Source organism: Centrocercus urophasianus, unplaced genomic scaffold (assembly GCF_019232065.1).
Source record: "Centrocercus urophasianus isolate 14NV4802_14NV808 unplaced genomic scaffold, USGS_Curo_1.0 seq_998, whole genome shotgun sequence".
Classification (NCBI taxonomy): Eukaryota; Metazoa; Chordata; class Aves; order Galliformes; family Phasianidae; genus Centrocercus; species Centrocercus urophasianus.
In genome coordinates, this window is record NW_024885641.1 from 1 (window position 1) to 16,983 (window position 16,983).

Consider the following 16,983-nt stretch of genomic DNA (forward strand, 5'->3'; position numbering starts at 1 on the left):
AGGACATGTCTTGGGACTGGAGGTGCACCTGGGAGAGAGGGATAGAATGTAGAAGGAAATGAGAATATGTGAGGGGCAGCCTGGATAGCCTCTCACAAAGGAGCCAAGGAAACTGCTAAGGATGGAGAAGGTGGCTTGGGACAGCAGGTCACATCCCTTCATTGTGCCATGGCTCTACAAAGAGCAGTGTGACCCAGGGAGACTCTCACAGGCTGTATAAATCTAAAGCCGTGTGAGCTGTTCCAATCATTCTCTATGCGCACCTTATCCCGTCCATGGTCTCCCATAGCAAGAACCTCCACTATCTGATTGACTCTTGAGGCATAATCTGACTTTGCAAGAGGAGGAGGAGAGAGGGCTTCACACTTTCCTGGTTCCCAGTGAGGAGACAAGAGGATGGCAGAGCTGGGATCTGGGCTGCCTTTTATACTGGTCCTTCATTGCTGCAAGCCAAGAGGCATCACTGGAACAGGCAATAATTTTATGACAAGCCCACAGTGAATGCGAGCCATCCCTGCTGAGTTTTGGTTTCCTGTGCTGCTTTTTCATTTCCAGATTTTTCCTGTGTCCATTCTCCAATGAAGGATTCTTTGAAGTGCTGCAATGAAAGGCCCAAAGATTTGTAGGGCAGGATTGCACTGGTGAGGCAGATGACTCAGCTTTAGTGCTGGATGGGTCCAGAGCAGGCAAGTGACATCAACCTTGTTCTCTGCAGTGGAGCTCTTTGAAGTGTCATTCTCAGGATAAGCTCCTGAGAGCACCAGCTGGATACCCAAGGCTTCCTGTACATGAGGATGTGCCTTGTTCTTCTCTTTATCTGCCTCCTCAGCTCACTCTGATGGCCATTTGATTTGGCTTTCCACCGTGTGAGTTTTCTGCTGGGATTTAACCCCATGCCATGTAGCACTGTCCTCTAGAAAACTGTTTTTGACAGTTTCATTTTGTGCATTCTCTGTGCAACCTGTCAGTTCACAAAAAATGTCACAGATTCATAGAATAATTTGTGTATGAAGAGTCCTGAAAGATCGTCTAGTTCCAACAACTTCTACAAACAGGGATTCTTTCCATTGTATGTGGGTGGCTGGACTGGATGACCTCAGAGGTCTTTCCCAACCTTGGTGATATTCCATGATTCTATAACTAAGGATTTATTCCTCAGCTTCAAGAGATCCACCCTCCAGTGCCTAGGGGGCTGACGGAGTGCAAAATTGTTCTCCAAGGCCATCTCTGTGCAGGTTTATAGTCCACATAGGGATAAACTCAAGGATGCAGCAAAGTGGAAGCCTCTTTTTCTCCATCCCAACTCACTCCAATGGTCTCATGTGATCAAAAGTCCAGGTAGGTGGGCTGGACTGCTGGGTTTCAGTTCTCTTTCTCATTCATCTGCCATCTGGAGGAATTGTTGGACCTATGTACACAGAGTTGGCCTGACCATGTGCACATGCCCAATAAGTCCCAAGGCCCATTTTTTTCCCTCTGTGTACTGGTGTCAGGAGCTGTTGCAGCCTGGGTACCTCATTGTCTGAAGAGATCTAGGGAAGGCTGGAGTGTTTGTGTTTAGCTGATTAGTGCCAGCAGTCCAGATCTACTATTTCTCTGAAGCCTCCCTTCAGTTCCCAGCACCCATCCACTTCCTTAAGACCTTCCTGTTTCCTGACCCAGGGGGAAAGAAGTTTTGTCATGTATTTATGATTGTTTGGTTATTGTCATAACATCATACAGTGCAGCAGAGGGTCACTCCCAGTTTAAACAGGAGATAATGCTCCAGTTCCATAGATCGTGAATAGTTTCAGGTACCTGCTTCTTAGAAGAACTACGTACTACATACCCCAGAAGGCTTTGGTTTTTTGTGTTTCTGTTTTCCATTCAGATGGAAAAGATAACAACCATCCACAAATCACTTGCCCCCTTTTCAGTCATCTCATCTCTGTTGCATGTGCCATCTTGTCACAGCATCAGAGAAAGGCCTTTGGCTTTTTATTTGATTTATTACCTACAATTCTAAGTATATTGTATTATATTGTACTGCAGTGTGATATCTTGTGTTCTGAGATCTTATTTGGTAAACTAGGTTGTTTCTACACAGATTGTTGCCACTGCTTTGTTTTTCATCCCATCTCTCTGCCCTTTTCCCCCTTTTCCTTTTTTCTCTTTACCAGGGTGTGGGTCTGCGTGGACCCCTGCCTCACTAGTAACAGAACCGGGCCAAAGCAGCATGTAAACTGTTGGCACTGTGCTTCTCAGGTGCTCAGCTGTACTTCAAGCAACAACACAAGACAAGGAAGGCACAGCAGGTGCCATGGCAAAAAGGCCATAGCGAGAGGCAGTCAGGATGGTTGAGGCTGGAAGATGGTGACATCCTGGAACAGGAAAGAGGCCCTTGTTTTAGTCACAGACATGCAGCTTCAGAAGAGGCACAGCCCCCTGGGCACTGGGGACAACAAGCAATCCATTGCAGTGGCTCATCAGAAGTGGCTGAACTCAAACCCTATGACTACAGGAAGAAGAAAAGGTGTGTGAGAATTAAGGAGACATCTCCCTTGGACAGTGGATTCTCCAATTTGCTGAAGTCTTGTGTTTGTTTTCCTTGGCAGGGATTACCACCTGGGATGCTGCAGAGGGACTCCCAGGGCTTGTCTGCATATCTGTGTTACCATCCCATGCAGCTCTTCCACGTGAGCCTGCTTCCAGACAGCGGTGACTTTAACCACCCCATTCTGCCCCAGGGGCAGAATGGCTGGACACCAGGAATTCTGGAGATTTCTGAAATCAAAGGGAGACAACATTTATAATCCAGATAGCTGATGGAGTGATTAAGAGAAACTGTTTATTGGAACTCTTCCTCACAAACAAGGAGAAACTCTTGAATATGGTATGAAGAAAGGACAGCCTTCACTGCAGTGACCATGAGTCTGTGCATCTTAAGATCCTGAGAGGACTGACCAAGGGCAGAATTGCAATCACGAGCTTCAAAAGAGTCATCTCAGGCTCCTTAGGAAGACATGTGGCAGAAGATGGAAACTGCCCTGGAGGGGAAAATGCTGGAGAGCTGGCTAATCTTTGAAGGCAGCCTCCTCAAAGCACAAGACAAGCCCACTCCATATCCATGCGTATTTAAGAGACACCAGCATGAAGTCACACGGAGCTCCTCTCTGAGCTGAAGAGAAAAAAAATGAAATAAAATTTAAAAAGAGAAAATACACAAAAAGTGGCAGGCTAACTGTGAGTAACCCTGAGACTGCTGCCCATGCAAAGATGCAGTAAGGAACACACAGCTCAGCCTGAGTTACTTACCAGGGAAGAAGAGTGAGAAAAGCGTCTGTAAGTCCATTCTTGCAGCAAAAAGAAAGCTAAGGAGATTGTATGTGCTTGGCAACATGAGAAGAGGGAAATAGTGAGAAGAAAATTCCTAACATAATTTACCCTTCTTTTTCCTCCATTTTCATAACAAGTCATCTAGACAGACCTACAAGGCCCCTAAATTTCATTCATAGAATCCATGGGAGTTGATATATTTAACCCTGTAAAGGAACAAAATGTTATGGAGAACATAATCCAGTTGGACATACTTGTACCCTTGAGATGAGATGCCAAGCCTCCAACAGTTTTTGTTGATAGATGTAGTGATGCTGCTCTCCTTCACTCTCAGGGGTCATGACGCTTGGGTGATGGCAGCCATCACTAGGAAAGAACAACATACATCAAAAAAGTCTTTAGAAAGACTGAGAAAGGGAATTCAGGGAAGTCTGGCCAATTGTACTTCATTCACTCCTTGATCAAGTGTGTGCCTTGGAGCAGATGTCTCTAGATGCCATTACATGACATCCAAAAGACAGCGAGGTGGTTTGGAGCAGCCCGGGGCGGAGCTGGCGGCGGCGGCGGCGGCGGAGAGGAGGCGGCGCGGGCGGAGCAGAGCCGGGGCTGGCGGGGCAGCGCGGCGCGGGCGGCGGAGCGGCGGGATGCGGCAGTGCCGGGCCGCGGGGCTGGCGGGGCTGGCCGCGGTGCTGCTGGGTGCGCAGGGCTGCCGCCGGCGAGGCCGGACTGCGGGGCTGCGGGGGGACGGGGTCGCGAACGCCTCTGTACGATTGGCATCTCTCTGACCTCGAACACCTCTGTCTCCTCCTGCATGAAATTTCTGTGGAAGAAAATGGATTTTCTGAGTTTGCTGCTGCTTCTCTTCTCGGCAGCGGCTGTGAGCAGAGCTCAGGTGCAGCAGGAGCCGGCGGCAGAGACCAGAGAGGGCACAGGCGTCAACATCACCTGCTCACACCCCAACATACAGTCCAACGAGATCATCTACTGGTACCGTCAGCTCCCGGGCCGAGGACCCGCATTAATCGTCAGCGCCGTTAAAGGCTTCAAGCAGGTGTCGGACCCGGAGGGGCAGCTGTGGGTGTCGGCAGACCGCCTCTCCAGCGTCCTGCGGCTCGCCCGGCCCCGGCTCGGGGACGCGGCGCTGTATTACTGCGTGTTGCTAGCACGGGGAGACGAGCCGGGGCTGCGGCCGGGCACGAACCGCTTGGGGCGGGGCGGGGGCACAGTGCCGTCCGGGCCCGCAGGGGGCGCTGCCTGCATGGCCGCCAAACTCCATCCTGACCGGGGTGCGCCGCCCTGAGTTCTCGACAGAAACGAGCGCTGCACCCATAGCAGCCACTGACTGAGTCCAGTTTGAGTCAGATAGTTATGTCCGAAGTGAGTAGGACAGCACAACTGATAGCACTTGCTATGTTTGACAGCAGAGGGACATCCACACAATTTTATTCCAACTTCCATCTTCACATTCTTCCCCTCTGTCACAGTGATGAGAGCAGGTGGAGCTCTGTTCTTGGGAGCCTGCAGGGTGGTTTGCCTCCGTGGCCTCCCACACACTCCTAGTTATTCCTGTGAGCACAGCAATGTCTTTGTTCTCTCTTTGCTGGATGTGTGAGGGTCGTTGTTGGAAGAAACACGGCAAGGCAAAGGCTGGTGACCACATCTAGTGCCCAAGAGAGGAGCCTCTTCAGGATGTCACAACTTCCCACTCTTCTGGGAACTGAGACTGGTTTTCTTAAACACTCATCTTACAGCCAATCTCCCTGAGCATCTCTGGAGGCCATACAGAGTGGGAATCACAGAATCATAGAATTGCTTGGTTAGAAAAGACCCTCAAATCATCATGTCCAACTGCAACCTAATCACACTACCCTAGTTCTACTAACTAACTAGCTACCCTAACAATCCTCCACTAAATCATGTTCCACATCCAGATGGTCTTTCAGGGATGGTGACTCAACCACCTCCCTGGGGAACCAATCCCAGTGCATAAAAACTCTTTCTGTAAAAAAATTCTTCCAGCCTAAACCTTCCTGGCACAACTCAAGGCCATTTCCCCTCAGCCTGTCACCTGTCACCGGTGAGAAGAGACCAACCCACAGTGGAACAGAGGCTCCACAGATCAGGATTCGCTTGATTTCCTGATGGAATTCATGCAGGACATGTGCCTGCCTTTCCAGCAGAGGTTGGTTTGGTTCTGGGGATCTTCAGAGTTCAGAAGAGAGTAGGAGGAAAAAAAAAAAAAAAAAAAAAAAAAGCAAAAAAAAAAATTGGAGAAAAACAGTAGAAAGAGGTAGGTGGAGGAATAGAAAGCTGAGACACAAACCAGGCTTTCCAAAAGCCCAGACTTCCCTTTCCATCCAGTCCTGATCCAGGTCTATAAATATCTGAGGTGTGGGAGGCAGAGTGGCGATGCCAGACTGTTTTCAGCAGTGTGTAGAGACAGGACAAGGGGGAACAGCCAGAAAATGCAGCATAGGATGCCCCACATAAAAACTTCCTTAGGTGAAGTGACGGAGCACTGGAACAGGCTGCCCAGGGAAGTCATGCAGTCTCCTTCTCTGGAGATGTTCAAGACCCACCTGGACACCGACTTGTGCGACCCGGTGTAGGGAACTGCTTTGGCAGTGGGTTGGACCTGATGATCTTTGCAGGTCCCTTCCTACCCCTACAATTCTGTGATTCTGTGATTTCCTAGAGCAGCTGAGGGTGATCAAGTATTCTGAAAGCAGGGTCTTGAAGATTCCTTCTTGATCCAGCGCCATATTTGCTGTTTATGGTAGAATTTCTCCGGGACCACCGGCTTCAGCAGGGCGGGCACCTTCTGCCACAGGAGCGGCTGCCCAAGCCGGACAAGTCAAAGCCCCCCGAGGTGATGGGCACGCCCTCAGAGCTGAGGATGCGGCCAACAGCAGCGGAGGTGGAGGAGCCCACGGCGGTGTTCTGCGGGAAGGAGCTGAGGATGGGTCCGGGCAGGGTCACCACCACGGGAGAGGGCTGGATGATGATGGTGGAGTTCTGGCACTGCCTGACACAGGGCTCATTGCAGCTGCTGGTCAGAAGGGTCTGGATGTATGGCCAGAATGGCAGGCAATTAGGTTAGTCCAGACAGTTTGTAGGTGTATCAAAAAGAGATCTTTGTGGGAAATATATATATATAAATATAGACAGATAGATAGATAGATAGATAGATAGATAGATATTGTAAAGAGAAGTGAGAGTAAGAGTGAGTAGAAGAGAGAAATTGTAGACATGCAGCATTTTGTTGGAGAAACCAAGGTAGCCTCTTCCTGTGTCTTTGCATAGCAAGCCAAAGATGTTCAGCTATTCCTAGAACAACAGCTCAAAGATTGTTCTTTCCATTGCCATGTTGTGAGATCCTGAGGGTCTTTGCAACAATGTCCATCATCTTTACTGAGGAGACAGTGTAGGCCCAGGGGGTGACTGGCACTCCCTGGCAGCTGAGGATGCTGCCAGCAGCAGTGGAGGTGCAGGATCCCGGAACAGTGCTCTGTGGGAAGAAACTGAGAATTGTGTCAGGCAGGATCAACACTGCAGATGAGAGCTTGATAGCAGTGGTGGAGTTCTGGTACTGCTTGACACTGGGATCTTTTGAGCTGCAGTTCAGAGGTTTTGGGCTGCAGGGTTGGCATGGCAGGCACTGGTCTCAGCACACTTCTTGATGTCAGAGATGCAGTTAGGAGAGCAGAGCTGGAGGAAGCAGGAGATGGATGAAGACCACTTTGGCACCACACCATGAGGGAACAAAGGCATATGTAGTGCCAGGACCCAGGAAGTGCCACTAGGTCCTAAATAGCTACCACTAAGACCCTAGATTGGCACAGGTCCAGCCTCTCTCCATGCCAGATCTCCCCGTTTTCTTCATGACAAGCAGTCCCAAGATTTGGCACAGAACAAAGCTGATAGCAGTTGAGAAGTCCATTGAACTGAGATGTCCATTGAGCTGAAAACTCCTTATGGAGAATGAGGGGTACAAGGTGGGGCCTCACACTCACCATATTGCCTACAAGGAGGTAAGAATAGGGGATGAGAGAGAAAGGAGCTGGCTACCCTTTTCAATGGGCCTAATCTGCCCCATATGAAGAGGCATCCTTTGTAGCTGTGATTATTTTCTGACAAGTCCCTCTTGAATACATAACTTTGTAACTAATGATGGGGGCTGTTGTCACAGTTTCATGTGTGACAGGGAAAGGGATTTCCTTTCTCCCCTCTTTCAGAGAGAAGGAAATAGAAATTAAGATAATTAAGAAATTAACCCAATTAAGATAAGGAGAGATAACAAATTTACTACGAGCAGTAAAAATATGAAAGAGAGTTACAATTAATAACTCAAATGAGAGAGAGAGAGGGAAAGGCTGTGACCATGCTGTTGGAACCCAGAATGCTCTCAACCCAGACTCAGAGATCACGTAGGGAACAGTGGAGGTTCATGGGATAGTAGTTTCCTTGGAGTGTCAGAACTCAATTGAACTGCTTGAGAGCACAGGAGCAGAAGTACAGCTCTGCACTGCACTGTGCCTCCGCACCCAGTATCCTTCTGCAAGATGATACGGAACACTGATAAAACCAGTACATCTGTGCACTGGCTTCCTACACTGCTGTATTATATATTATGCCATTCCCATTCCCCAGTAAAGGCATCTTTTGAATGGCAGGAAAAGTAGCCCAAGCATTCCAAGAATGTCCAGGCAACACCTGTAATCGTGGTATTTTTACTAAGACAAAAAAGAAGAGAAATGGAAGCAGACTGAGCCAGCAGAGAGCCTTCTGATTATCTTTTCTCAAGAAGTCAGTTAATTAGCCTTGAATTTCCTCACCTCTCTTAATGAGATCCCAAAATAATCAGTACACCCTTGGTGTAAAACACACGGTATCTAGGCTTGCTTTCTGCCACAAGTGAAGGTATTTTGAGAAAAACTCACAGGCCTGTTTCCTCACAAAAGGAAAGAAGGAAAGAAAAAGGAAAGAAACCTTTGTGTTGTAGAAACACAAAGGATGTGGAAAAGATGGAAGTAAGTTCTTCTCAGAAGTGCACAGTGATCAGATGATAATCATACCATTTAGAGCCATGTAAGTTCAGATGAGCTATTGGAAACTCTTTTTCTTTCTTCTAACCCTGAAAATCCTTAGGCAGTGCAGTAGGTGGTCCAGGAATCCTCATCTAATGAAATCTTCTCCAAGTTGAGAATCTGAATGAACCAATTCTACTAGTCCTGTCCAACCCAAATAATTCTAAGATTCAGTGGGAAGGAAGAAGAGTAAGAACAGTTGCATTTTCTATGTTTGTTATAGGCTGGAAGGAAGAAGTGGACAAACAGAGATTACAACAGGTTTATGTGTGGAAGGGATTTTTTTTTAAATTTTTATCCCAATGATCTTTTAAGAAAGCAGACTTTGAGATGGGATGAGATAGCTCTGCAGTATTTTTTTCTAACATATAGTTCAGAGTATGTTTTTATTCTTCTTCTTTTTAACATTATTATTCTATTACAGAGATTTGATGAAGTCCTTTAGAGACTCTACAGCCCTTGTTGGAGCCTAGTTCCTCACTTCAGTTGCATATTGGCCCACTCCAACCAACCACGGACAGACACCTGGGACTGCTTTACTGCAAGGTTCCTTGCCTCTTTCTGGGGACCTGGGGAAATTATACTGTTGCCAGGCGATGGAGGAAGGAAAAGGGAGAGGTGGTATAAATATGGGGGGGACATCTGTTCCCATAAGAAAAGCTACAATTTCCAAATAACTGGAGTCCTGAGGAGAGGGTAAGTGGGGCAGAACATCAGAAACTCTACAGTGTCCATTAGGCAAGTACTAAAGAGCAGATATTTATTGCAACAGATGGGAGGACTCCACTGGAAGCTCAGATCAGGAACACAGCCTCCCTGGCACGGGTGCTCCAGAGTCACCACATCTCCAAGCTGTGAAGATTTAGGCTGAGGAAGAGACACGTATAACAGCTGAAGGAGGGAGGACCCCAACACCAGCCATGCTAAGGACAAGCGTATTCTCCTCCTCAATTTATTCTTTTGGTCTCTTTGCCAAGTCGTTTCCTGCAGCTCTGCAGCTTTGTTCTCTTAGGGCTCTTGGTGGAGATGTGTGTTTTTCTGAGGCTCTCTGACACGTGCAGAAGGATCAGTCTCAGCACGCACCTCAGATATCTCATCATCACTGCCTGAAGCAATCACTGACTTTAGCTGATGACGTTTCTTCTCTCCTGGAGACTCTTTCCCTATCAAATTCTCTCCTCCAAAAACTGCTCTTGAATTATTGGGAAAAAAATGCTGGGAAGCATTAGATCATGCCTTGGTTTTTCCACCAGTTTTCTCATGATGCTGTTAATGCTAGAAAAGAAAATATGAGGCAGAGAAGACCATCTCAATCATCTCAGACCTCCTTCCAGTCCTTCCCTCTTACCAACCATTCTTGTCCCTTTGCCTGTCCACACTGATCTGTGTGGGCCCAGTGTTTCACATATCATTGCAGAAGCCTTTTTCTATTCTTCAAATATAATTTTTTTGGCTTGGCAAGATACTCACAGACGACAGCTCAAATTGGATGCAGGAGCCTCTCATCCCACTTTGGTGTTCTGTCAGCCTCTGTTTTGTCTGACACGTAATAGAGCATGCACTATGCTCTATTTCCTTCTGCATGCCAGCACTAGCAGAGCTTTCTTTTCCCTCCCTTCCTTGAGATTAGGTCCATCTGAGGGGCAATGGAAGGGGTACCCAGCTCTCTCCTGGCAGTGCTGCTTCCTCTGAGCGCTCATAGATCTGCAGAGAATCCTTGACGGAGAGCAGCTCAAGACGCCTGGGACAGACGGGCTTAGGCTCTGGTGGCGCAAGAAGCAATCTTTATTGTTGTTACAGAGTTTTTATATTCTTTTAGCTACAGGAGTATACAATACTTAAATCAGATAACATTCATGCAGCTGACAGCAATACATCATTACTTAATTAGCCCTTTGTGGATTATGATCAGTACAGTGATCAAAAGGCATTCTCTTCGCAGAACATGTTCTGCTCTTGGTCACGGAATGAAGAAGCTGTAGCTTATGCTTGCCAGTTTCACATGGCAGTCCTTCCCTTTCAGGAGGGGCCGCGTGTTCCCTGTTTGACCCTTTCAGGCCAGCCAGGTCTGTTTTGCTTAACAGTCTTCTTCATTCCACCCTTTTTTATTTTATTAGACCAGAGGTGGTGGTGGTTTATTTTTTGTGTTTTCCATCTCCAATTTTTTAAGATTTATACGTAATTTTTGGAATCTATTTGTTATCATTTTCATCAAGCATGGACAAGCAAGAATTCCTATGATTATCATTATGGCAATGACTATCAGCCCATAAATTCCTTTTCTAAATGATTTGAAGGACGGAAATGCAGATTTTAGAGCACTTATAAATGTAGTAGTTTGAGTTGCTACTGAAAGATCTATATGGTGTGATTGTATCATATCGTGAATGTGCTGTCTCAATTCCCTAAGATCTAATGATGTGTTTGCATTATTCCATATGCCTTGAAGATGATCTTGTATTTTGTTCCAAGAGAATTTGGTATTATTGTATTCAACAGGAGTCACACAGATAGCTCGGTATTCTGCATGACACAAGAGAGATTCACGAGTAGCTATAATTTGTAACTGTCTTCCCAGGATGTCTACTGTATCTTTTAAGGAATTGAGACGCAGTTCAATCTTTTCATCCCATGTAGCTTGATTTTGTAATGCTTTAGATACATTAATTGATAATTCATTAACATAAGCTGCTGTCTGAATACTAGTTGTTAAAGAAATAGAAGCTACTGTAGTTACTGCTATGGCAGCAATGAGCGCAGCTATTCCGGCTATTATTAATCCGACCATTCGCTTAGATCTCTGTATCAATTGCAAAGAAGTTTCTTGGAGAATTTCCATTCCCTTATCAGCATACCAATAATGTGTCAAATTTACAGGAAGATAGACATAATCGGGTTGCTTCACTAACAAGAAGGAACTACTGCTACTATTAAGACAATTAGAGATTACACAATCGGTACAACTCACTATGCTATTCACAATACTTAGCGGTCCGCTTAAAAAGGCATAAGGTTCTGGAACACAAGCTCGCATATAAAACTCAGTTGTATGACTCTCTGCAGTCATTGCCCATTTATTATTTATTTGAATCCAAGTCAAGTTTAATCGTTTTGCTTTGATTTTTTCCATGGCTGCGACTGCTTTCCATAAATTAGAATAGAACGTATGATTGTTTTTTGTCCAAATTCCTGAGACCAAATTAATTGGTCGCCCTTGATTTCCTATCATATTCCAATCACAGATAGTGGAATCAATGCACACCGTTTCGTTAGCTCGACATGCTCTCCATAAAGGTGCAAATTCTGTTTTTGGAGTGATTGTGCTTTGACATAAAGGAAAATTTAAGGGAGGCGTTCCAGAACCCCTTGTCCCATTAGCTAAATCTATATAGAGAAAATTCAGAGCCCAATGAATTCCTGTTGAAACGTTGGTATCCCAATCTTGCTGCACTACCACTTTCTCACACAGGGATTGTGTTTGATTTATCTGAAAACATATAGGCATACCATCAACCTTTCCAGAATAATTAAAACTTGCAGAGAACTCTATTATGTGTCCATCTGAATATTGAATATCTGAATATCTGAATATTGAATTGAATGATAGGAGGATTGGGTACAAATGCCCAAATATGTTTCTGCATCACAGCCATGATGTAGGATCCAAAAGGTACTAAGGATTAGGGCCACGAGTCGTATTCTCACTTGCATCTTTCTTTCCCATGTCTGGGTTAGTGTCAGTCTCTGCATCTTCCTCCGCAGTTTTCCCATCTTGGTTTTCGGCATGTCGAATGAGTCGTTCAGGGATCCACCGTGGTGATGGCTCATCTGTAGGGAAGATACAAGCATACCCTCTGCCCCAAATTAGTACAGGATCAGGAACATAAGTTTTACCATCCATTGGATTTCTCCAATATACTATTGGTTTATCTCTTGTTTTATTACTCCAATGTCTATCCGCAGCCAATTTTCTGTCATCATCCAATGTCAAAAAATTTAGAACAAATAATGCATGTGATAACATAGAGGACGGAGTATCTTTAATTCCTCATGTCCCCCTTTTTATTTTCTTTAGTTGAGTTTTCAGTAAATGATTAAATTTTTCTACTATGCCTTGGCCTTCTGGATGATGTGGAATTCCAGTTTTATGGTAAATTTTAAAATGTCGACAAAAGGTTGCAAAACCGTTACTTACATAAGCTGGCCCGTTATCGGTTTTTAATGATTTCAGTGTTCCCATAACGCTAAAATAATGCAAAAGATGGTTGCATACATGAGAGAGTTTTTCACCAGACAAGGCTGAGGGCTACTGCAAAGTGAGAGAAAGTGTCAATTGTTACATGGACATAAGAAGATTTTCCAAAAGAAGGTACATGCGTGACATCCATCTGCCATAAATCATTAGGCATTAATCCTCTGGGGTTCACTCCAAAATGAGGAACTGGTAATAAAGGGGCACAAGAAGAACCGTTCCGCATATTCGGAAGTCCAAAGCAAATATTCACCTCCACTTAACACAGCCTTTGCCAAGCTTTTCCAGTCAGAAGGGGGAAGAATATTAGCAGCTTTAAGTTCTTTCAGTTGTTTAAAAGGAATAGGCTCAGAATCATTCAGAATGCCACCGTTTGCAAGTTGACGCTGTATGACAGGGAAAACTTGAGACGGAAAAAGTTGCTCAGAAAATTCATCTATTGTTTCCTCAGCTTTCCTAGCTTCTTTCAAAGCCAATTGCATAGAGGATTGTTGCATAAGCAAAGCATCTACACCCGGTGGTGGAGGCATTCGCCCTGCTCGAAAGGCAGGCAAAACAGCAAGGGGATGTGATCGAGCCTGATCGACTATCTGTTGTGTCTGCACAGCGGCATTAGCAACCTGTAACGCTGGGAATACAGCCGCTAAATCCTTATGGTGATATTCAGCAGCCTCTTTTTCTAATTCTCCCCAATCATCAGGGGGTAAAATATCCTTTGTTATGTTAGTGCCAGGAGGTTTACAAGGCGGCAAGTCGTTTGCTAATTTACAAATCAAAGGTTGCTCATATTGGGGAGGGGAGGGTGGGGGTGCTGATGGCATAGACGAAGGGATATGATCAAGAGATTTTGATCGCGGCAAGGCAGAATATAACTTTTCTGTTACGCTGCCACTTCTCATCTCCTGTGTCTCCTCTGAGACATTCTTTTATTAGAGTCCAAAGTGTAAAGGTATCAATAGGTACCTTCTCAGGACCATGCACAGCATAATAGCCCTGGAGTCTTTCACCTACTTTGTTCCAAGTTTCAATATTAATAGTTCCATCCCTGGGAAACCAGGGGCATACTTCCTCTATAAAATCTAAAAAACGACTAATCTGACCCCGAGTCACTTTTACTCCTCGGGCAACTAATAATGATTTCAGCATTGCAGAAAAAATGCCTCGTTCAGTACTTGCAGCTTGTTCCATTTTATTTAACAATCTGTCCAATTCCCTAGTCCTTACCTCCCTATTTCAACTTACCAACCGCGGCTCGTGGGAGGAAGCGACGCCTTTGTCATTGGAGTCCGAGATTCCCGGGTTTCGGCACCAAATGACGGAGAGCAGCTCAAGACGCCTGGGACAGACGGGCTTAGGCTCTGATGGCACAAAAGCAATGTTTATTGTTGTTACAGAGTTTTTATATTCTTTTAGCTACAGGAGTATACAATACTTAAATCAGATAACATTCATGCAGCTGACAGCAATACATCATTACTTAATGTGAGAATCAAGTGTTGTTTCTGCATTAGAATTGTATAATATTATTTTTATTTTTATGATCTCCGCTATCATAGTTCTTTTTGGGAGTCCCTCTACTTAACTTGGGGAAGATCTCTGATAAGTTTACATCACTTATCGTATAGACGAACCTTCCCAGGAATGCATACTCTGTGTATAGGTGTATATATGTATATTTTGCCACATACACTGCAAGAATATCCTGCATGAGAGCAAACCAGAGAACAAGCCATGGCATGCCCGAGGAAGCGCCTGAAGAGACATTGGGAAGGCCTGACATCATCCCCCAGTGATCTTTGTTTAACGATGATGACTTTAAAGAAAATCACCATATCAACAAGACAAGGAGAGCACCGAGACATCTTGGATGATTACTGACTGGCACCAGATAACAAATAAATTAACAAGTAAATAGCAAATGTAAATTCTTCTGATAAGATTGTGAACCTGGAGTACCCAGCCATTGGGGAAACAGGGGAGGGGGAGGCAAAGGGGAGAAAACAGGGTATAAAGGCTGTCATGTTGTGTCCATAGGCGCGCTCCTATTTGTGGGACGCCCGCCATTGCAATCGCGAATAAATTTTGCTTTTATCAGAGATACCGTCCTGACAAAATTACTTGGTTATTTCCAACACTTAATTAGCTCTTTGTGGATTATGGTCAGTACAGTGATCAAAAGGCGTTCTCTCCACAGAACATGTTCTGCTCTTGGTCACGGAATGAAGAAGCTGTAGCTTATGCTTACCAGTTTCACATGGCAGTCCTTCCCTTTCAGCAGGGGCCGCATGTTTCACATGGCAGTCCTTCCCTTTCAGCAGGGGCCGCGTGTTCCCTGTTTGACCCTTTCAGGCCAGCCAGGTCTGTTTTGCTTAACAGTCTTCTTCAAATCCTCTTACAGGAGGGGCTGAATTCAGGGGCTTGAGAGGAAAGACAAGGTGATAAAAGAGATCACACCATGAAACTCTCCTCTACACCATGGAATTCTCCTCCCTGGAGACAAGACCATTTTTACCATGAGCTGTGAAGAGGGCATGTGGTCCATTCTGAGTTGTATGCTGTTCTGCACAGCAGGGACTGGAAGAGATCAGAGACTTGCTTCAGCCTGGCAGAACCATGCAAAATTCATCCTCGTCCTCTGACTTTTCCCAACTCCCAGCAGGGTGGACCTTGCCTGGGAGGGCATTTCTAGAGAACATAATGGTGCTGGTACATCACTTCAGCAAGAATTCTATTCCTCAGGCTCCACCTGAAATCCCCAAGTAGAGAGTAGGTGGTGCAAGTTTTCTTGTGCATTTGCCAAGCCCCTGTGGAAATGCTCCCCCACTCTGCTCCGTTCAGGTTGGCCTCATGTTGTGGTTTTGTGGTTTGTTATCAGTATTCCGCATCATAGCATCATGTAACCTGCTGGGAGCTAAAGATTCAATGCTGCAGTTCTGTTCTCAGAAGAGAAGAGCAAACTGCAGCTCCCAGAAGGCTTTATTATTCTTTTTCCATTTTTCATTCAGAGGGAAAGACAAAACTGATTGGGAGTCACAAGATTGTTCTGCTTTTGCCCACCTTGGCTCTCTGTGCTCCCTGGCTGTCTCACCTACAACATTAGAGTAAGGCCCTTGCTCTCAGACACCCTCTTTCATTTATGTGATTTATTATCTTCGATTCCAATGACACTGGATTATATTGCATTATCTCACAATTCATTATCTTTTTTAGCAAGTTAGTTTTTTCCTTAGGTTGTGACCACTGCTTTTTCTTATCTAGGCCCATTTCCCTACCACCCCTTGCCCCCTTCCCCTTTTCCCAGGGCGTGGGACCATGGCTCATCTTGTCCCTCTGTCACTGGACTAGGCCAGACCAGGCCAAACCACAGCATTTTTTGGGTGCATTGGAGGGGAAATCAAACCAAACTTTTTAACCAACCACACACAAGAGATTTATTAGAGTGCCATATGGAGAACCACAGCTCTTCATTAGAGAGCTCTGATGCCCTAACCTTCACAGAAAGATGAGACTGTAGGCAGAGTGGTCTGCCAAGTTTGGGCACTGCACCAAATTTTATTATTATTATTATCATTATTATTATTATTATTATTATGGGCACCATGACAAGTATGAAACTGTTCTTTAGTTTAGAAGGGTTGCATGAGGGATTAAATGCCATTATGGTCAGAATTATAATTCTTAGAATGTACTGGTTTCTTATTAAGTCTGCCGTTCTCTGTTCTGCAGTTATATATATACATAAAACAAATGAGAAGCACTGGTGGAGACACCCATCTGTACCTGTATGCAATGTGAATAGTTTGAGCACTAAAAGTTATATCCCAGAAGAAGTACTAATTTTATAGACCACACAGTGTTTAAACAGGCTTCTAGATTCTCCTCTTGGTTTCCCACATGTTTTTGAAATGCTCTATCTAGAACATTCATGCTGATTATGTTATCAATCTCCCTGAATGTATTCCTCCCCATTTACATTATCTGGAGGAAGCTTTCCCCAAACCCAGAGAATACTGAGTGGCTGGGAATGTGGAGGGGTTCAGGAAAAATCTGACAGAGATGGGGACTTGCAGTGTCATGAAATTGCACCCTTGAACACCTGCAGAACCCCAAGAACCTCAGAAAATATTTAAGTCAGTGATGTTATGGCTTAGGTAGATCTGAGGAGGCCAGAGTGCTGCTAGCCGCGCACAGGCGCCCAGCACTCGCAGCCCGCAGCAAGTCCGAGTGCCGCCGGCGCAGGGCGCAGCCCCGGGGCGGAGAGGAGGCGGCGCGGGCGGAGCAGAGCCGGGGCTGGCGGGGACAGCGCGGCGCGGGCGGCGGAGCGGAGGG

The 16,983-nt window shown here is 45.6% G+C and overlaps 2 protein-coding genes across 2 annotated transcripts; one reads left to right on the forward strand and one right to left on the reverse strand.

Moving 5' to 3' along the window:
• The first annotated feature begins 4,072 nt into the window (after positions 1-4,072).
• LOC122171829 lies at positions 4,073-6,415 on the forward strand. Its single transcript, XM_042839606.1, has 2 exons — positions 4,073-4,601; positions 6,096-6,415. Exons 1-2 carry the CDS (start codon positions 4,127-4,129, stop codon positions 6,413-6,415), a joined length of 795 nt encoding a protein of 264 aa, XP_042695540.1. The 5' UTR covers positions 4,073-4,126.
• A 3,786-nt stretch (positions 6,416-10,201) lies between these two features.
• Positions 10,202-15,319, reverse strand: LOC122171832 (endogenous retrovirus group K member 7 Env polyprotein-like). The gene is made up of 4 exons (XM_042839607.1): positions 15,167-15,319; positions 14,900-15,071; positions 13,897-14,012; positions 10,202-12,711 (listed from the first exon to the last, which is right to left on the reverse strand). The coding sequence occupies exon 4, from the start codon at positions 11,905-11,907 to the stop codon at positions 10,516-10,518; it is 1,392 nt and encodes a 463-aa protein (XP_042695541.1). The 5' UTR covers positions 11,908-12,711; positions 13,897-14,012; positions 14,900-15,071; positions 15,167-15,319; the 3' UTR covers positions 10,202-10,515.
• Between the last annotated feature and the right edge of the window lie 1,664 nt (positions 15,320-16,983).

Coding starts and splice junctions, on each gene's coding strand:
- LOC122171829 (XM_042839606.1), top strand. CDS start 4,127: ATGAAATTTCTGTGGAAGAAAATGGATTTTCTGAGTTTGCTGCTGCTT. Junction 4,602..6,095: donor CAAACTCCATCCTGACCGGG/GTGCGCCGCCCT, acceptor TGTTTATGGTAG/AATTTCTCCGGGACCACCGG.
- LOC122171832 (XM_042839607.1), bottom strand. CDS start 11,907: ATGCCTATATGTTTTCAGATAAATCAAACACAATCCCTGTGTGAGAAA.